Source organism: Lytechinus pictus, chromosome 18, assembly GCF_037042905.1.
Source record: "Lytechinus pictus isolate F3 Inbred chromosome 18, Lp3.0, whole genome shotgun sequence".
NCBI lineage: Eukaryota > Metazoa > Echinodermata > Echinoidea > Temnopleuroida > Toxopneustidae > Lytechinus > Lytechinus pictus.
Window position 1 is genome coordinate 21,703,948 of NC_087262.1, and position 22,350 is coordinate 21,726,297.

General features: G+C 34.8%; 1 protein-coding gene across 7 annotated transcripts in view; it reads left to right on the plus strand.

Annotated features, from left to right (window-relative positions):
* Positions 1–1,365: 1,365 nt before the first annotated feature.
* The window catches only part of LOC129281952 (uncharacterized), a 90,473-nt gene continuing 69,488 nt past the window's right edge, over positions 1,366–22,350 (plus strand). For all 7 annotated transcript variants that reach the window (XM_064112771.1, XM_064112772.1, XM_064112775.1 and 4 more), the window contains exons 1-7: positions 1,366–1,595; positions 4,355–4,497; positions 8,099–8,173; positions 8,794–8,913; positions 13,628–13,696; positions 21,140–21,217; positions 22,060–22,179. In XM_064112771.1, the coding sequence (XP_063968841.1) occupies positions 1,556–1,595; positions 4,355–4,497; positions 8,099–8,173; positions 8,794–8,913; positions 13,628–13,696; positions 21,140–21,217; positions 22,060–22,179 (645 nt within the window). In that variant the 5' untranslated portion in view covers positions 1,366–1,555. The remainder of the gene's footprint in view (positions 1,596–4,354; positions 4,498–8,098; positions 8,174–8,793; positions 8,914–13,627; positions 13,697–21,139; positions 21,218–22,059; positions 22,180–22,350) is intronic.

The following is a 22,350-nucleotide window of genomic DNA, read 5'->3' on the forward strand; positions in this document are numbered from 1 at the left end:
GGTATTTAGAACTGGTCTGACTGGTCCTCAAACTGGTCGAACTGGTCCTCGTACTGGTCTTACTGGATCAATTTATTACATGCATTTGGTTTGTTATATACCATGGTCAGTGAAATGTGATGGAAAAGATGGTTAGTAAATTAATATTTCTGCTGTTATTTTAAATGTGATATATGAAATTACACATTTTCATTGTGAATTAGTTCACACACTTATTTGGAAAGTTTTTAAACAACAATGAGTGCCATTGCAAGGATATTCCATTCTAAATCCTGATTTTCCTTTTTAAAATAGGAAATATGCAAATGAGGTAAACCATGTGATCAGCATCACCAGAATTACTGGTATTACTGGTCTTGACCAGTTCAATTTCAAAGGATGAATTACTTTAGACCGGTTGACTATATCAGAGGAATATATCTTGCTTTGATCTTAATCATAATTAAAGGAAATAATTATTTTAATGATAATGTTAATACTTGATAATTATGATAATATTAATAATGATTATTACAATATCGATAACAATGATAACAGTAATAAGAATGATGACAACAATTATGATCATAATAATAATAATTATGATAATTATAAGAAGAATGATGATAACAATGATAACGATAATAACTTTCTCTGAATTGCAAGATTCATTTTCCATAATTCGTCAAATGATCTGACTTGAAATAAAGTCATTATTTATTGGACCAGTAACACCAGTTTGATGAAAAACAATTTAAGTGGTATTTCTACTTTGCTTCAACTGGAATGCAATAGTTTGAACTGGTCTCCAGTTGATTTTTACTGGTCCAGTTAAAAATCAACTGGTCCAGTAAACATATATACTGGAAACCAGTAAAAATCTACTGGAAACCATTTATTGGACCAGAAACACCAGTTTTATGAAAATCAATTTAACTGGTATTACTAATTGCTTTAACTGGAATGCAATTGTTGGAACTGGTCTCCAGTTGATTTTTACTGGTCCAGTTAAAAATCAACTGGCCCAGTAAAAATATACTGGAAACCAGTAAAATTCTACTGGAAACCAGTAAAAAAAATTACTGGTCTTACTGGTTTTTCCTTCTGGGAAAATATGGTATAAAAAACGCTGAAATGATTTAAAAAAAAAGTTTTTTGTGACGTCATCACTTCGGTACTCTATACCAGTCCTGGGCCTTGCCCCTAAAATTGGGAAAATGAAAGAGAGACAGATTTCGGTTCATAATGGTCACGTCTATCAATATACTGTAACATAGAGATATCTGCATGTAATTGCTATTTTCGCCCACGCCATGAATGCGCTCTCATGCGTAAACTCATTGGTCGTATGTCGTACTACACTATAATGTGTTTGGGACGATGGTTAATCTTTCGCGTACCATACCGTGTATGATCTATGAGAATATCACATGATCCATGATTGTGATACAACGTCGCGCGACGAGCTGAACTCGGAAGTTGTCTGGTAACTTCTTAACTTTAATCAGCATTGAATCTATGAGGGTTTCGCCACTTTCTGTCTGATCAAGGGGACGAAAGGTTGAATTCTACGAAGATGAAGATCCTTGTTACATTTGTGGCGCTGTTTGCTGCCAGTGAGTATCATTGTTATTTGAGAACACGAGAGAGAAAAAGTGAGCGGTGATGTGTCTATTTCACACGGGAAGCTCAGGCGGCCTTAACCCAGGGCCAGGGAGCTCCGGCCCGCAAAGCGGGCCGCCAGGAGTCCACCGTGCATTTAGACATAGACACGGGACTAGGGTAGATTGTGGTCTCAATAACTTGGAAAGAAAATTGTGAAAACAGAAATTATGCACTTACCACGATTATATGGATGAAAGTCTATCATGTGGCAGTATCCTTACATTGAGGCACAGACTGGCTGGAACCTCAAAAAAACGAAAAGTTCTGTCGCGATACCTCCTAGTAAAAAGTAGTATTACTCCTATTTTTTTATTCTTTCAAAATTCATAACAAAATGGCCGTTCGAGACTAGGGTAGAAGGAGAGAACTTTTCGTTTTTTGAGGTTCCAGTCTGTGCCTCGATGTCAGGATACTGCCACACGATAGACCTTCATCCATATAATCGTGGTAAGTACATAATTTCTGTTTTCACAATTTTCTTTCCAAGTTATTGAGACCACAATCTACCCTAGTCCCGTGTCTATGTCTAAATGCACGGTGGACTCCTGGGCTCCAGCCCGCGAAGCGGGCCGGAGCTCCCTGGGTTAAGGCGGCCAAGGCCTAGTTGGCTGGAAATGGCTCTGAGCTCTATGTGACGCGTCGTCATGCATCGCTGTGTCTGATATGGCCTGTGGTTGTGCACTGAAAATTTGACTTGAAATTAGGTCTATCTTCTATATTGTACTAAAGCTTATTTTGATATATTTCTTTATATACCTAGAAGTTAGTATGTCAATGTCAATGAACATGATGAATCACTTGTGTGAATGACAATGTGTTTTAACAAGAAATGATGCTGTATAAATTTGAGGAAAAAAAAAAAATAGATGATGTCGATGTCCATGATATGGGATGATACATACCCAGTGCAATGGGCTTGAATCAAAACGTTTACATGAACAGTTCTAACACCAATAAAATGTGCAAATTTTGCAAAACGTTAAAAATGTTTGGGAAAAAGGGACAAAAAAATACCTTAAACTACTTGTCCATGTTTTTCCTTAATTCATATCATGCTGCTTTGAAATGAATTTCAGATGTATATTTTAATTAGAAATTATTCTAGTTTGAATGGAAAATGAAGTGAAACTAGGGTCTATCTCAAGATTGCATTTTCATTTCAAGTATACAAGTTACATGAAGATATACGGGTACCATATGTCAATTTGAGCATTTAGGGACGAAGCCACAGAGTTTGGGTGGTTTGAATTACCCGTCAATATTTCCCCTCTTTGTGGCAAATGAAGTACATTTTCACTGAAGAAAAAACTTGGCCAAAATACCACTTGAAAAGTACTTAGTCATGCGAGGAGACATCTTTGAATGTGACATCTTTAATCATTCAGTGACAAACATTACTTTAAAAATAAAACAAAATATTTTTTTTGGGTAAAATATAAAGGAAAAAAAAAGAGAAGAGAGAAGAAAAGACCATAGACTGAGGTCATTCTGCCAGTCTGTACAGAGAACATATACCCTAAAATTTATTATTGAGTGTTTATTGTTAATGCAATACTTTCATCAAAATAAAAGCATTTGAACGATTAAAGTTTTTGAAAATGTTTAGAATCTAGTAATCAACATCACCTCTGTGCAATTATAAAACAAAATAAGAATGTCTGTTCATCAATCACTGTATAAAAAAATTCCATCTCTCTTCAGAGATTAAAATCTGGGCAGCGTTATCTCTGTAGAAGAATCCACACTAATTTGCTATAATCAATTTATCACTGGGAAGATCAGATTATGCCCCAAAATCTTATTTTCATACATAGTATTCTTTCTTTTTTCTTCCATTCTTCTTTTTCATGTAAGCTTACAGTCAGAAAGTTTTATTCATCCTCGTAGGCATACATGTATTATGATTATAAATTTGGTTTCAAGGTATTTTGCTATGAAATGAATACAATTTAATGTACAAATCAAGAATGTTCAATATCTAATACATTATTTTTACACATAGGCTAAATCTAATGTTAAAATATGTGTCTATGTTATGGCCATGTGTTTTGTATTAGGCCAGTTATAAAACTATACATTTTCTGATAGGAAATTAAATATGGATTCCCAAAATGCACCTACAATGTAAACATGGCATAGGAGGCAATCATTGGAAGTTATGGAATATAACCTCAGAATCATAGCAAAAAAATACCAAGCTTTGATACCTTACAACGAAAGAGTAGTATTGATATACCCCACACCTTCAAAAGTGTCATTTGTTAATTCCTCTCATTCTGAGCATTATCTTTAAACTATTGATGCCTTTAATTTTAATATTTGATTTGATTTGATTTGATTTATTTTATTTCCACATTTCAAAACAAAAACAAAGTACCGGTATATACAAGTATAATAATTTTTTTTTTTCAATATTACATAATAGGCAAATATTTTTTTAAACATAATGAATAATGTACATAAATCATTATAAAATATCAACTGTACTGTGAAAATTATATCTATACATGTATATACATTTTCTTTAATTACTGAACACATATACATGTATATAGAAATGTGGGAGACCTCCATCTTAAGCTTGGAGCTTAAAAGCTTGAAAGTGATGGGGGCCTCGAAATGAATTTTACTGATTAAAAAAAATTCAATCTGCGTACAATAGTTCGACAATTAAACAACATGGATATCTTGATATTCTTTTGCTTTTCAGCTAGTGCACTAAACCCTGCAGCAATCTACAGATCAAAATGCAGCGAAGGTGCTTCGTATTGGTGCCAGAGTGCATCACATGCAGATGAATGTGGAGCTGTAGAGTACTGTATCCAGAACTACTGGAGGGGCAAACTTGTTGAAGTGAGTACTATTGCTGCAGATTCTTTTATCATCAACATCATTACCACCACAGTCACCATTATCATGTCTTGTTACCGTCATTGGTGATCGGTGGGGATTTTTTACCTGATTGCTGAGAAAGCATGAATGCTTGTAAGCAAGCAATCAGAGGACCGACGGCTTAAGGTCCTCTCCGAAGGACCTGGTAATGAGGATTAATGCCTTACCAAAGGGCACTAGCGCACCAAGTGGGAATCGAATGCGGGTCACCGGAATACGAATCCACCGCTCTACCGACTGAGCTATCGCGCCTCCCTGTCAAATCATTGTCAAACTTATCATCACCACCACCATTAATAACATGATCACCACCACCACCAATATATCTCGTCGTTGTCGTCATCATCATCAACATCATCACTATTACCATCATCGTAATCACCATTGTCATGATCATCATTATCATCATCATCAGCAACAACATCTTCATCATCATCATCAGCAACAACATCATCATCATCATCATCATTCATCATCGTCATCATCTTCATAAACATCATCACCATTACCATTATCATCATCTATCATCATCATCATTATCACCATCAACACCTTCATCAGTCATCATCATCGAGGAGAATAAAATGGACTTTGTAAGAAATGCTGACAATGTGCACTGCTTAAAACTGTTGAAGAGTCCAGCAGTAGAGTTTGCTCATCCTACATATCCACCCCTTTTGTTATCTTTCAAGTTTTGATTTGTTAATCTCCAGGGACCTTCTTATTGATAGTCTGTTTGTTTACTTATTTATGTCAAGTGGATGTGGTAGGTGTACAGTAATCAGTTAAATAGTCTAAATTTGTCTTACAATCACATGTTGCTAGATAATCAGATCAGTATAATGCCATAAAAATATTAGCATTGGGTATTTGGAAGTTGCAAAATGTAAATCGAGAGGAATTACATGTTAACATGTTCTACATGTAGGATATTGATGCACTCTACATGTAGGTTGAGTGTTGTAATGTCTCGTTAAGTTATTTTTTTATATCAAGTTCCTTGTTATGGGGAATTTCACACATTTGTTTCAATATGTGCAGTTTACCAACATGTTTGTAAATGACTTCAAGGAATTCCCTGCGTTTGTAATATAATGTCTTGATCTTTGTTCTGACGTAAAAAGTCAGGAAACATGGACTGCATATTTATTCATCACCTATTAATGTTACTGTATAATGCTATAAAGTGGAAGTGAATTGCAAACAAAAATGAGGGAAGTAAATCCATGAAAATGAAATACTTGTAGTCAGGAGATTATGAGATGTAACATTTAATAGTTACAGGGCAACTCACCAGAAACTTTGTACAAAAGGGTACGTGTTATTTTACTGCTGCTCAAAAACAAAAAATTATTCACAATTTCAGGCATTCAAAGCTACATTATGTAAATCCTACAAAACTGACTTTATGAACAAATGGAAGTTTATGAAATGTCTTGTCTGGATAAGATGTATTAAGGCTGAGCTTTGGACCATACATGTAGATTAAAGCAACCAACCATAACCAGTATAATGAACACATCTTTGTGTTATTGTTTGTGATGTCACATGCCCTTTAATCCTTTTTCAAATCCCTGGGAAGTAATTTTGGTGGGTCAGATCTGTATCTCAGAAACCCTGTAGTCCATGATCTTGTGATCTACATGTACAGATCAACAATATCATTAAGGGCCTTTTCACACGCGAGTCTTGAATCATCATTGTAATGATGATTGCTATTGTTATCGTGACTGATTAGCATTCGTGATTCTAATCATGTTCTAGTTTGGTTTCACACGTGCTAAATATTCTTCATTAGCCTTATTTTTCACTGGAATCATCATTCAAATTACGATATTTTTACTGTGTGAAAGGGCTGTATTGTATCAATAGGGTCACTGTCGAAAGATGTGTAACATGTACATGTACATAACAACCAGGATAGTTGTTTGGGTTGGGTTTTAATTTTCTAGATTAAATGAGTACATTGAGGCAAGAACAGCATTTACACAATATAAAATCGAGGATAATTAGTGTGCATTGATACCTTTTGAAGTAAGTGTTAAATTTATGATGTTGGATAAATTTTCTACAAAGTTTAATGCATTACATTATATGTAATGACCTAATGTTTTTTTTTATTAAGATAATGTCCGATCATCAAATTGAAAATTAGGTATTGAAGGCATGTAATGTAATGCAACAGAACTTGGTTTAGATTTAAATTTCTTGTAACATAGAGGAATGGGTCAATGGGACAGGTTGGAATGAATGAACATGTACTTCCCATGTATGTATTTCCTATCAAAAGGACAAAGAGATTCAAATTTTAATCTGACACAATGGCCTGTATTCTGAAGTTAAACTTTAGTTTAAATCTTTACTCCTATGGGGAAACCATTTGAAATTTTGGATTGCTGCTGTATTTTGACAGTACATCATGTAGAAGTGTACAGTAATTTACATATTATTTCTCATATTTGACACTAAAGAGCCGTCTGCACCATCCCGAGTTTTCAAATTAGTGCGCTATTTCTGATCCGGCAAATTATCCCGATCTGAACAATCTCGAGATTATTTGCAATGGAGACGCAATTATCGCGCTAGTTCGTAGGATTAATCTCGAGATTGCAATCCCAAGTCAACTTGGGATTATTTGCAAAATAGCGCGCTATTTTACGAATTATCGCGCTAATTCGTAGGTGCAGACGCACTCGGGATTATTTATTCACGGCTTCAGACCATAATGCATCGAAGCCTCGCTCGAGCAGGAATCGCTCTTCTTGCGATGGTGGAGACGGGGTTTCTTGAATCTCGAGATTAATCGCGAAGAGGGCCGATCAGGCTAAAATCTCGTGGTTCAGCATACTTGGGATGGTGCAGCACCGCCTTAAAGGAGCTCATAAAATTGACTGTGTGGCTTTTTGTGGCCATTATGGTAGTGTGGAGCTATATCCAAACAATCACACAACCACCTGTGAGGGCTATAACTGCAAGTTTCATCACTAAGCATTAAAAAAAGACCATTTAAAATGTAAAACCATATGAAGCAAACACAACACTGTTTTGATATGTTGATTTTTTTTACAACTATGACATAACTTGAATCAGAATTTAATTACTGTACAGTCGAACCTATTTGAAAGGAATGTGTGTTTATATTGGACCTGGGTCCTGTTTCATCAACCTTGTTATAGTAACAACGTTGCAATAACAGTTTAAAGCTACTGAAATCCTGCAATTTGATTGGTTGTTTCAAAATTTGGCACTTGTTACTGTAACAAGTCTTTATGAAATGGGACCCATTACAGTCAACCCTGTCAATAATGGCCAGCTGTCTATAATGAAAACCTGTCTTTAGTGCCCACCAAAATTGGAAGGAATGTGTGTTTATATTGGACCTGGTTATAAAGTTCACCTGTCTACAGTGGTCACTTGTCTATAGTGGTCACTTTAAATATGTTTCCTTGGATGGCCTTTAATAGACAGGTTTGACTGGAGCTCTACTGTAAATGACATACATGTAGGGCTGTGTTATTTCATTAATATTATTTTATTCATGAATTCTTTTCCTGTTTCATAGGAATCAACATCATGCTCAGACTGTGAAGCTTTTATCAATGGAGTACAGAATATCCTGGAACAGACTTCTGTTCAGGTAAGTTTTTATCTTTACAATACATTTGTCTTCTTTATGCAATTGGGATTCGTTGCCACACATGTACAGTACATGTAGGACCGGGGAGATTATGGGGAGTGTTTGAAAACAGAATAAAAAAGATCAAGAGGACAGATCAGATGAATAAAACATAAATCTGTACATTCAGTATTTTGAACATGCTTGGTTATGCTGATTTTTTGTGTGTGTGCATTTCGTCATATTATCGAAAGCTCATTATTTTTATGGGACCCTTTTCCTGTAGTCTGTTCACTTCAAGTCAATGTCTGCATTGATTTAATAATCAGATATTACACAAGAAATTCCCATGACCTGTTTTGCAACTAATGGGGGCATTAAAAAAAATCATTGAAAAAAGGGAATTTTCTTGCCCCCAGGGTATATTTTCCTGTTGTAGGATGTATGATATTTGATTATCATATTTATTTATGTGTAAGTCAACTGTTTTAATAACAACTTCAAGACGTTATTTAATACAATAATTTCAATATGGAATATCTAATAACAGAGTGATATACAAACATGTATGTTAGGGAACTGGTTAACCTTAAAGACTTTGTGTCCAGACTTTAAAGGTTTATATTTAATTTTTCCATCAGACGGAAATCATTGATGCTGCCAAACAGGCCTGTGTTGTGATGGAAAGTCTGGAGGCTATCTGCCAGACGATGGTTGAAAACCTTGGAGCTGAAGTCCTGCAGAAATTGGTCACTGAATTGGTAAGAGGAGGAAGGGTATTCTGGGTGTGTGAGCAAGGAGAAAGAGAGAGGGGAGGGGGGGGGGGGGGAGAAATACCACCAAACAGGCCTGCGTTGTGATGGAAAGTCTGGAGGGTATCTGCCAGTCTATGGTTGAAAACCTTGGAGCTGAAGTCCTGCAGAAATTGGTCACTGGTGCTAACAGAGCACTAACAGTAGATCCAGTCACATATTTCAGATTGTGATGTCAAACAATGATTCAAGATGTGAATAAAGATGTTGTTGCAACATTATCAGATCAGTTGTAACAGAGGCTTCTGTTAGAGTATTGTTAGTGCTAACAATGTTTCGGTGCAGCTGGTACACGCCAAGAGGAAAAAGGAAGAGAAGTAGAGATGGGTAGGGAATGTGAGGGAAAATAGGGAAGGGGGAGGGGTCAAGTAGGGAGGATGGCAAAGGAGAGGAAAGGGATTAGAAGAGGGGGGGGGGGGTCTTTAACATGCAGTTCGATTTTTTTTCTGCAGCAGTGGTGTTTGATCTCAAGAGAGTTATGTTTCAATCATAGCACAATTATAAAATGCTTTTCCTGTTGTGTACCAGGATTTCCTCTCCTTTTTGGCATGAACACAATCTCATTGTTTATTTTACTATCCTGAGGCGGAAGCTGTGATAATATCCAACATATAGCACTTAATTCAATTTTTCTTAGTGCTGCATACTATATCCCTGGCTTTAGCAAGTCTACACTGATCAGGTGCTTGAGTATTCAAGGAATTCTTTCTTCCTGGGTACCAATTTACCACACCTGACCTGGGCCCCGTCTTACAAAGAGCTGCGATTGATCCGATCAATCACAACTATGGACGGCCAGTAACGTCAACATCTATTATGCATGTTTGTTCAAAATACTATATGATGTACATGTATATTCATGCATTCATTGTTTTCTTGAAAATTCACTGTGCTTTTCTTTGTTTAGAAAGGACATTGTTCAAATTTCCTGTAGAATAAATTATGACACTGATGGATTTCCATAGAGTTACGATTTATTGGATCAATCGTAACTCTTTGTAAGACGGGGCCCTGGTGGGTGTTTCATAAAGCTGTTCGTAAAGTTACGCACAACTTTACGCACCATTGGAACATGATCTTAGGTCCTAAATCAATTAAATAGGGATATCACACAGCACAAGAAAGGATCACCAGTCGTGCGTGAAGTCATTCATATCTTACGAACAGCTTTATGAAACACACACCTGGGGGAGAGTGGGCAATTGTAGATAAATGTCTTGTCAAGTGATGTGCATGCTGTGTTGGGATTTGAACCCCTGACCCCAGAGACTTACATGTATCCACTGTGCCACAACTCCTCTACACATAGGTGGAATAAAATGTTTGGGACGGTAATGTCGTGAGATTAGTGAGAAATAGACCAATTCCTTTAAAAAAATAGCTAATTTTATCAATAGAATGCTGGATTATGGTCTCCAACGTTAATATATTTGTGGATGCAATGGATCGCTCTACAAAGCCACTCCCCCTCTTACCTTTTATATATTTAAACACAATGTAATGGTTGGGACAACACTTTGTGTGTGTAGTCCCACTAACAAAGACTTGACAGAATTGGATCAATTTATCATTTTGTTCATTTTGATAATTTTTTTCCTTACACCAATTCTTCACCATATGTGCAAAACACTTGAATTTGTCCTTATGCTAAGTTTGAAACAGTGCCTAATACAATATAGTCTCACAACCAGGACTAAACGTCACCGTCAATCGACCTTGGCATGGTAACATAAAGTTAAGCTATTGATTGTGGGGCTTGTGATAGATTGTAAACTTTAGCACTGCGATCAATTGCTAAGCTTTATGTTTCGGGGTCCTGGAATCCTTATTTAAAAAAATGTATGCTTGTAGCACTGATGTTGATTGGAGTAGTGAACCTACATGTATTATTCAAGGGGCAAGGGGGTGATAATGATATACATTGTATTGTGTTACACCCCCCCCCCACACACACACACACCTTGAAATGCATCATGTTACATAACTGACAGTGCAGAAAGTTGATTATTTTATATACTTACATGTATTGTATGAGAACATTTACCACAGAATCTCAGTTAATACAAAGAGGTCAAAATGACATCCCACCCTGGAATAAACGATAATCTTTTAGGCTTGGATGAAGATTGAACTAAGAAAACTGCTTGCGTGTAGTGTTAAATCTTTAAACCTATCTAAGGTTATGATAGGATTTTTCTTGTATTGATAAGTGATTTTCTCAGTCGAAAGAGGAACTGACTTGAGTTATAAAATAATCTGAGCATGGAGTTTAAAAATGTGTGATGTGTGCGAACTAAAAGTGTCATTTGACCCAAAACTTATCTGCCAGTAATAACTTGTATACATGTACATGTACATACATTTGAAGTGTCGAAATCAAGTTTCACTTCTATTTAATAGATACAAAGTTATGGACATGATTGAATCGTGTGACAAAACTGTCTTAAAGTGATTGGAAAATATGGATTTATCTTAAAATTGTTTACTGTATCAGTGTATGCTGTCAAATTTTTGAATCGCCAAAATGACCATTTTACAAACAGTCACATGATACATGTATTTTGCACTCAGAAAATTTTTAATTGGACTAATGTACACAAAAATGGTTGCCCAACATTTCAGCTGATTTAAAAAAAACAAATCTTATTTTAAACGTTGTCACCATTTTTGTCTCACCTGCATAGCAGAGTGAGACTATAGGCGCCGCTTTTCCGACGGCGACGGCGGCGGCGGCGTCAACACCAAATCTTAACCTGAGGTTAAGTTTTTGAAATGACAGCATAACTTAGAAAGTATATGGACCTAGTTCATGAAACTTGGCCATAAGGTTAATCAAGTATTACTGAACATCCTGCCTGAGTTTCATGTCACATGACCAAGGTCAAAGGTCATTTAGGGTCAATGAACTTAGACCATGTTGGGGGAATCAACATCAAAATCTTAACCTAAGGTTAAGTTTTTGAAATGTCATCATAACTTAGAAAATATATGGACCTAGTTCATGAAACTTATACATAAGGTTAATCAAGTATCACTGAACATCCTGCTTGAGTTTCACATCACATGACCAAGGTCAAAGGTCATTTAGGGTCAATGAACTTTGGCCGAATGGGGGTATCTGTTGAATTACCATCATAACTTTGAAAGTTTATGGATCTGATTCATGAAACTTGGACATAATAGTAATCAAGTATTACTGAACATCCTGTGCAAGTTTCAGGTCACATGATCAAGGTCAAAGGTCATTTAGGGTCAATGAACTTTGGCCAAATTGGGGTATTTGTTGAATTACAGCCATAAATTTGAAAGTGTGTTGGTCTAGTTCATAAAACTTGGACATAATAGTAATCAAGTATCACTGAACATCCTGTGCGAGTTTCAGGTCACATGATCAAGGTCAAAGGTCATGTAAGGTCAAAGAACTTTGGCCACGTTGGGGGTATTTGTTGAATTGCCATCATATCTCTATAAGTGTATTGGTCTAGTTCATAAAACGTGGAAATAAGAGTAACCAAGTATCACTGAACATCTTGTGCGAGTTAAAGTAGTTTTCAAAATCAGCACTGCTGCTATATTGAATCGCGTGATGCAGGTGAGACGGCCAGAGGCATTCCACTTGTTCTTGTTTTACATGGTGTTGCTGCATTTGTAATCGGTCTTAAATCATTTCAAGTTAGTTTCACCTTCTAAAATTCAAATGCTAAGTTGTTTGAGAAGTCTGCACCTTTGAATTTGTTTAATAATGTACATGTAGCATAAGAAGACAAAGATCTTGATAAAGTAATGCATTTTAATAGCTCCAACAAGGTTTATTGAAATGAAGACCAAATTTTACGTATAAATCAACATATTTTAAACATATACATCTACAAATGATATGAATCATCAGCATGTGACCACAAGTCCACAACTCTGGTTTTGTTTCTTGATATAATTCTTTTAAATTTTACCAGGTATTTTTAAACACAGTGACTTGCTAATTACCACTAATCTTAATATTTGATTTGTGGGACAATTATCAGGTTTCTCTTTTAGTTTCGTATCTGACAGTTATATTGGTCTATTTTTTCTGCTAGAGAGGAAATGGTACATGTACTTTGGTTGCATTTTCTTGATCCTTCTTGTTTCTTGATCATATTTCCTCCTCCTGGTTTAAAAACTTATGTTGGAATTGGATAATAAACTGAAAAATAATGAAAACAGTTGGGTTTGTGAATAAGTGTTGTTTACTTATGTTTATAATGTCCTGTGACTCACGTTTAAAGCCATTTTTTAAACACAAAGAACATTCCCCTTTCTTTTTCAAGTATCTATTTTGATGACCAACCTCCCTGATTCTTACTCTGTGTACATTTCACTCGTATACATGTATCTCCAGCTACTTTTTCTTTTTTTTAAATGAGATGCAGGAATTAATTTGTGTTTCCCAATAGGCCTCGTAATTAAAATTAACAATGAGCATGATTAAATATGATTTTGCTTTATTCCCCTTCCCTCCCTTTTTATCCCCTTTCTCCCTCTTCCCTCCTTCCTTCCCCTCCCCTTCCTCCCCTCACTCACCTCCCCTCCATGTCCCCTCCCCTCCCCTCCCTGTCCCATCCCCTCCCTGTCCCATCCCCTCTACGTCACATCCCCCTCCCCTTCACTCTCTCCACACCCACAGAGTTCAGATGAGGTCTGTAAGGTTCTTCAATTCTGCCAAGAGAAGAAGACTTCACTCCAAACTAATGTGGTAAGATCAGTTAATATATTTTTCTCTCATTGAGGATATTACTAAGTTATTTGAGGAATGGTGATCATTTTTTATTCTTCAAATTGGCAACTTTACAAAACAAATAGCATTTGTCCTTTCATCGCTACAGTGCACTTTTATATAATTAATTAATAATGATTTTATTAATTAAAAGAAGGGATTAATAAAGATAAATTTCTGGTTTCAAATTTTGTCATTTTAGGGATCTTAGCGATTATTTAAAGTCATTTTTTTACCATCAAGTGAGAGATACTGATGCAATAAAATATTTTTTGGAAAATCTTATGATACTGTTTTCTATGTTTTGGGGGTCTCTTCCTTAAAGTTATTCAGTCAAACCACAAAATATAGTAAGTTCTTCTGAAATGGAACAGAAAAACTAAAACTATTTGCATGAATTATTTGAATCAATTTTAAAAAAAGGAGTAAAAAATAGGAAAAAGTAATGAACAATGATTGGCCAATAGAGTTTCAAATCAAATAAATCTATCAATAGACAAATTGTATAGTACAAGTAACTAATGTAACATTGCCAAGTTTATACAGTGCGTATCAAAAAAAAGTTTACACTTAGGAAAAATCCTGTAAAATTATACATTTGTAATACCCTGAAGATTTTTCCACATTTTAACATTAGTACAGATCCATTTAAGCAAATGACGATAAAAGTGTCGAAAAATATTTACGCTTGAGTGAGCACCAGTTACTTTTGAAAAGTTAGCGAAAAATGATTTCCGCAGAACTTTGAAATAGTTATGTGAAGAAAAATAGACCTTAATAATGAAGAACACATGGAATTTAGCTAGTAAAATTGATTTGAAGATATCTTTTACCTTTTTTAACATGTTTCCTTGCCCAAAACACTTTGAAGAGTGAATTGCGCGCCCCACCCCACTCCCTCACACACCAAGCCATTGTGACGATATTTGCTTTACTCTGAGCTGTGATTTACATGAAATGGCTTTGGCTTGATTTTTATTTTGTTAATCATTATCGAGCTTGGGAAAAGTGTGGAGAAACAAGTAATAACTGAAAAATGAAATGTAAACCCACTTTAAATGATAAGAAATTAGTGAAAAATGCTGGAAATGTCTGAAATAAACTTTTGTTCAGATTAAGTTATTTTCTCAGATCCAGCTGGCACAAAAAGGGTAAATGTTGTGCTTACTAAGTGCTGAAATTGTTACAAAATGCTTGAATGTATCCGTTTTATTTCAATTGACTAAAAGTGCAAGGGAAATGTATGAGAAATGTTTCGCAGAGTAAGTTTGATTTCGCCTTTTCCCCTTGACACAACGTGAAAACGAGCATTTCTGCGCAAACAGATTTCTGCGAGCTTTACAAAAATGGACAGTGCTCACTCAAGTGTAACATTCTGTCAAAACTGTTACTTTCATTGGATAGATGAGACCCAAATCCAAGAATATATGTGAAAAAATTACCCACATGTTGTATATTTTTTTAATTCCGAGGGCTTTTTCAAAGTGTAAACTTTTTTTTGATACACACTGTATAGTGTTAAGTGTTCAATTTCTTTGAAATGAAGTACATTAGGTACCGGTACAAAAATAATCCTGGATTTGTCCAGTTTCTGAGTGTAATTGAGTTTTTTTTTTTTCCAAGATGATTTGTCCAAATTGAAACTATATGTAATCATTTTAGATACACATGTAGCGGTACATATACATGTAATTCATCATTCATTGGAAGGCCTAATACACTGCACTATTAGAAGTATTACTGAACCAGTGCTTATTTGGTTTATTAGGGTCATCAAACCAAATTAATCTCCATCATAAAAAAACAAGCAACACCATAATTGGTCATCTAGAATAACATTGTTCCCACTCGTGATCAAATATCAGTTGCAAATCTATTCCAATATGAAACAGGATTATGTGGACAGTGAGATACATGTACTGATTTGAAGAGCCACATAAAATCCAAGCAAAAATTCTGTCCAAGTACTCATAGATTTTTAAGATCTTGATACATGTGAAACCTCGTAATTGCCATCAGAAATATATCATGTCTCAGATAAGAGTTGATTATCTTTCTTTAAGATCATTGTGGTTGCAAAATTTGTGATGGAGATGCCTGTAACTGTTCATTTACCCACCCTTTGATAACTTAAGATGTGAATAGAAATTTAGTAAGCAGTGAGGATTTCCATGTTTATTGTGCTGCCAGGAATAATCTACAATTATTGTTTAGAAGGATGAACCTAAACCTAGAGGTCTCCCAATTTTTTTAATTTTTTTTATTGTTGAATTAGGCAGGATACACCACCAATATGAATTGATTCGTTCAAGTGACCTTTTATCATCCTTGAATCATGGTTTTTAAAGACGTTCAGCTTGAAGGGGAAGTTTGCCCTGATGAAAAGTTTATTGCAAAAAATAGGAGACTAATTTATAAAATATTTTGAAGGTTTGAAGAAAATCCATCAAAGATAAAAAAGTTATGAGAATTATTTTTTTATTTCTGACATCATACGTGTATGCGAGCAGCTTCCCCATATATTTATATCATGTACATGTAGTAAATAAAAAATTGATGAAATAAAATGTAATTTTCTCAAAATATTGAAAATCGTTTTAATTTTACCTTCAGTATATCAATGGCAAATTATTTCACGCCCGCTGCTGAAAGAATCAAACATTTAATCGTCATGAACCATTTAAAAAAATTGTAAATTTATGCATTTAGCCTAAGTACATAATATGGGGTAACTGCTTGATTATGAAGTCACAAATTTTATTTAAAAAAAATTAATTTGTTAACAGGGTTTTCCCAAAGGGGGACTCATTTTCCCGAGGAAAATTTGACAAGCAAAAAAAAGAGAAAGAAAGGTTTTTACCTAGAAATTAAAGGGATGGTCCGGGCTGAAAGTATGTATAGCTTAATAAATAGAGTAGAATTCACTGAGCAAAATGCCGAAAATTTCATCAAAATCGGATAACAAATAACAAAGTTATTGAATTTTAAAGTTTAGCAATATTTTGTGAAAACAGTCGTCATGAATATTCATTAGGTGGGCTGATGATGTCACATCTCCACTTATTCTTTTGTATTTTATTATGAAATTAGGTTTATTCAAATTTTTTCCTCCAAGACCTAGAAAAATTGGATTGACAACTGATTTAGTGCATTAGATATTTATTGCTGCAACTTATTTCATTATAAGGGAGACATATTATTCACACAAGTATGAAATAATGAAAAAAATATGATTTTATGTAATAACATAAGAAAACGGAAAGTGGAGATGTGACATCATCAGCCCACCTAATGAATATTCATGACGACTTTTCACAAAATATTGCTAAACTTTAAACTTCAATAACTTTATAAATATTTTCAGCCCGGACCATCCCTTTAAGGCCATTTCGTCCACATAGAATTTGACGAGCAAAAAAGAAAAAAAAGGTCCTCACTTGTGTGAAAGGCATAATCCCATTAAAAATCTATGCTGTGACTTTCAAAAGGGGGGGGGGGGCACACTAGTGTATCAAGAACATATTTACCTTACAAATTTTGAATGGCTCTCAAAGGGGGGGGGGGGAGGGCATGGGCCGGATGTGCCCCTCCCTTGGATCCGCCACTGTTAAAGTAAAATAATTGATATATCTCAAACCTTCTCTCATATTTTGTTATTATTTTCTCTCATGTTTTTCAGAACAAACTTTCATTAGGGTATACTTGAAACTTAGTTGCTATTAAGTATTTGTTTTCTCAATGGTGTGTCTTTTCGTGCCACAAAGGGGCATAGATTAAGTTTGTAAGAGGGCCTTTATCTTCTTAATTATTTTTCCTCTTCGTGACTGGGACACCTTGATCTCTTAAAGTTTGCTCCTTGATCAAACTCTAGATTGATTTCTATATCAGGATGTGTTGATACATAGCTTCCTAATTTCTGAAGACAGAATAGATGTTTTGAAATGCATACATATTGAGATTAAAAATGCAGCGAATGGCTTCCCAACAAATGATACATTACAGAGGAATGTCAATCTCAAAACCACCTGTTACGTAAGTTTATAATCAGCATTCTCTACAGGTACTAGTACATGTACCTGTAGAAAAGTGAGAAAGGGTGCACCATGCTATGTTTTGAGCTATTTAAACCCGTTTCTCAACCGATCTTGCCCACAAAATTGGGTATACAGTGCGTCCCGGAAAAAAAAACAAAATTGAGATTTAGCGATGATTTATCATAACTTAATCACAAATACAATAGACGAATGACCTACCAGTGTAAAGCTTAGAATCTCCTCTTTCATCTGATATTACTTTAATTATTCCTCATTCACGCATGAGTGAGCAAAAATAATTTGAAGAAAGGATACATGTACCAAAAACTCATTTGGCGGGGGGTATCTGAATTTCAAAAAGAAAATCACATGCCTAAATAGTTCAATATCTGCTCTTTATTTGATCACAAAAAATGGTTAAGAAGTAAAAAAGTTATGTTCCTTCGAAACAATGCTTGTATTTCCATAATTTCATTAAATAAACATGTTTTCACCGGTTTCCCACAGAAGCTATCGCATGGTTTTAAACAAAAGACTTAATGCATGGCTGATCGTCAACAAAACGGAGTTCGAGTGAGTTTGAACGCTAGCCTGTAAAACCTCTTATTTCAAATAACCAGAACTTTGTTATTTCTTGACCATTGTCTGTAATTGAGATATCAAATTAAGCAGATATTGAACTTTTTACAAATGTGGTTTTCTTTTTTAAACCCAGATACAGCCCGCCAAATGACTTTTTGGTATCCCCTCTTCAAATTGTTTTTGCTCACTCATGCGTGAATGAGAAATAATATAAGTAATTTCAGATGAAAGAGGAGATTCTAAGCTTTACAATGATAGGTCATTTGTCTCCTGTATTTGTGATTAAGTTATGATAAATCATTGATAAATCTCGGTTTCGTTTTTTGTGGGACGCACTGTACATGTAAACACACTTTAGTCAGTCGTCCTTGAAAAAAAATGTGGGTCAGACTATACGAGCAAAGGTTATAATATCACCATTATCTATCAAATAGACTCCTATACTTTGCTTGATAGTCGATGGTGTGATACATCTTTTATCAATTTTTTGTAATCTTTGAAAAAAAAATTGTTGACCTTTTTTGTATTAAACTTCTATGTGAAGCATTAATATCAAGAATTTTAGACAGATATTGTAGATTGAGTCAATATGGAACTTGTAAGGTGAACTTAAAATAACATGAATCCCTGCTTTGAATTAGCCCTCACAGGAAGCGCTCGAGAGGACTAAGCAATTAAAACACAAAACAAAACTTGAGGGCAGTAAGGTCGTTCTATTAAAGTGTGCCTTCATCACCTTGTTTTATTGAAAGCTTTCAGCTATAATCATAATTAAGTTTATATTCCTCTTGTATTTTATTAGAGTAATGTAATGAATCTATACATACATGTACATGTACATTATGCATGTTAAAATGAAATGATGAATTGTAATTTGCACATGATCAGATTGTCAAGTTTATTTTTATGGATCCATCGTTAATTTGTTATGTCGTATTTTTATTGGCCTTCAATTTCTTCTTTCTGTTTTGATATGTAGTTCACCCAAATAACTGTACTTAACTGGGCACAGAGTTCTGGTGACAATGTTCCCTTGACAAACCTATGGGAAATACATTATTCAGTTGCCAACATCTCTTAATTCCTTTTCTTTTGAATTTCTTTTAATGAACCTATAAAATTTATAGTGCCATTTTAAATTCCAGTTTCGATGGATACTCAAAATGGATATTCTATTCTAATTAATCGATAAAGGAAGAAATTATGCTACTTTCAGAGCTTAGTAATGATTGTTGAGAGTTTTGTTTTTGTTTCATCCCTTCATCATTAATCTCTGGATACAGATTTAGCATAATAGTCTATACTACTGAAACAGCCCCAAGTTCTGTACCCAGAATACACTTTTTTGATGGATTTAGTCAATATGTTGCATATAATGAAATGCAAACCAGATAGAACAACGTTTTTAATACACTGTATACTTTGCACTTAAACATTCACCATAATATAAGTACCAGTAACAAAATAGTTTGCCAAAGAACAATACACATTTAAATAGCTTTTTTGTTTTTAAATTCAGATAAAATTTTCAACCAAATTTTAAATTCATGCATTTTTAGTTTGTTTATTAATAAAAAAAAAGATAAAAGCACATGATAATCAATTAAGGCTGCAAATAATATATAATCTTGAATTTTGTATGTAGAATCCAGTTCCATTTCTGATTTCACTGGTATATGTAGGCCTACTGTATATTGTGTTCAGAGTGACACATGTCATTTGCATCAAGTGGATGATTGTTTGATTTTCATTTAATCATGTGATATGAAGACAATGGTGGAAGTTTGATATAAAAAAGGTGATTATTTGGTTGATGTGGGAAGTTATTCTCAAATTGTTTCCCTTTTTCCTTTACAATCATAGTCATATGACTTCCATATCCTTTCCTGGTCAAGGGTGTGGGTGTTGTATTATTTGTCTCTTTGTTTTCTATTATTCGGCAGAATGTACGCATGTAGAATGGGTTTAAGTTATAAGCAGAAATGAAGAAAAAAATAAGTGAACTGTTAGAATTTGTATTTGCTTTCATTCTTCATCAATATTATTTTGAAAGAGAGGGAGAGAGAGAGAGAGATTGAGAGAACTACATGTACTTGGTTGTGACTGGCACAGCATTGCTATGTACATTTGCATTGTGAATAGTTCAGTAATAGTCTATTGTTATTGGACACGCTATTTGCCTTCTTCTCTTCTCTCCAACACTCTTTCACTAGGTCTTGTCCTTACTTTTGATACACAATTTACTCTTCCCCCACCTCTCCCATTCTTCCCCTCTCTTGCTGCTTGAATTTAAAGGTAAAAGAAAATAGTTGCAGCAAAAAATTAGTTCCTGAAAAAAGTATCTTAAATCAAGGCTAAGTGTCCCCGTAATCATATATCTAGATCTGTTACATTAATGTAAAAATATCTTTGTGAAATGATGAATTCCAAAGCCGATAATTCTTATGATCACTAATACAGAAGAGCATATGTGGGATGGTGTATTAATTTTGGTTAGGGAAAATGCCAGACATTTGACGAAATTCCGTGCTTATTTTACTAATTTCTCAGCAATTACGCATTTTCTTCCAGAGCCATCTGGCACATATTTTTTATTTATACATACTAACATTTGGGTGGTAATATTATTGGATCATGTTGAACTCATTTTGAGATCATTACCACAACTGGTGTTTATCTTTAATAACTCAATGTACATGTATGATATATAGAGCTGTTTTGTTTTTATTATTTAATGAACACATAATTATCAAATTATAGTGGGTCATTCAAGGATTAATTTTCAGAATACTTCTGTTCTCTACAGAACGATGATGAGCTATGTACACTGTGTAAAGATGCAATGACTGAAGCGAATTCATTCCTCTCTGATGTTACAATCCAGGTAAAAATGTTTGTTTATATTCATTTTCAAGACTCATTTGTTGTAAATTAAAGTAAGAAGTTTGTTACGCCTATAAATTTCCCTGAAGAAACTTATGTACAGGGGGCCATGAAATAACCACATCTATTTTTTTTTTAAATTTCAGTATATAATTATAAATGTATGATGAATATATGTAATTGGTAACTACATGTACGGTGTAGATAACTATTGTCAGATTTCGTGTAACTGCATGTTGTAATGTAGATTTTAAGCACATAATGTCCCTTTCAATGTGAAGTTTTCCCATCAGAGCAAATTAGTATTGGATGCATATTGGGTCTTTTTTAAAATTATTATGTCATTGTCACCGTTGTCATTGCCGCCATCATCATTATTGTCAGAATATCATCTTTATCTCCATCTTCATCCTCATCATTGTTACATGTATTATCGTGATTTGCCATTTTGTCACCATTGTATCATTGTCTTTATCATCATCATCATAAACATCATCTTCATATTAGTTATCATCATCACCATACCCATCATCGTCACTGTCACCATCATCATCATCATCATTCACCATCATCATCATCATCATTCACCATCATCATCATCCTCATTGTCGTCATCATCATCTCAATAGTTGCCACCATCATTACCATGACCATCATCACCATGACCATCATCATCGCCATCCCCATCATCATCATCGTCACCATCATCATCATCACCATCATCATTATCATCATTATCATCATCATCATCATCATATTTATTATCCCCCTTTTCCTCCTCACTTGGGTTTTATATCGTTCATGTTCATTATCCAAGAACCCACCCTCTCTGTCTCTTAACAGCAAGAGGTTGAGGACATTCTCCTCAAGTTCTGCCCGCTCCTGTCCGAGATCTTCCCGAACTGCGTCCAGGTCGTTGAAGATGACATCCCCAGTATCTTTCAGTTTTTGATTGCTTACCTAGTAAGTAAACTCACACCAACCTACCGACTTTGAATCATGTCTCTCTTTACAGCAAGAAGTTGAGAACACCATCTTGTTCCTATGTCCGTTCCTGGATCTCTTTATACCCAATTGTCCTGAAGTTGTAGAGGACAACTTCCCAACCGTGGTAGAATTTTTGCTGACTTATGT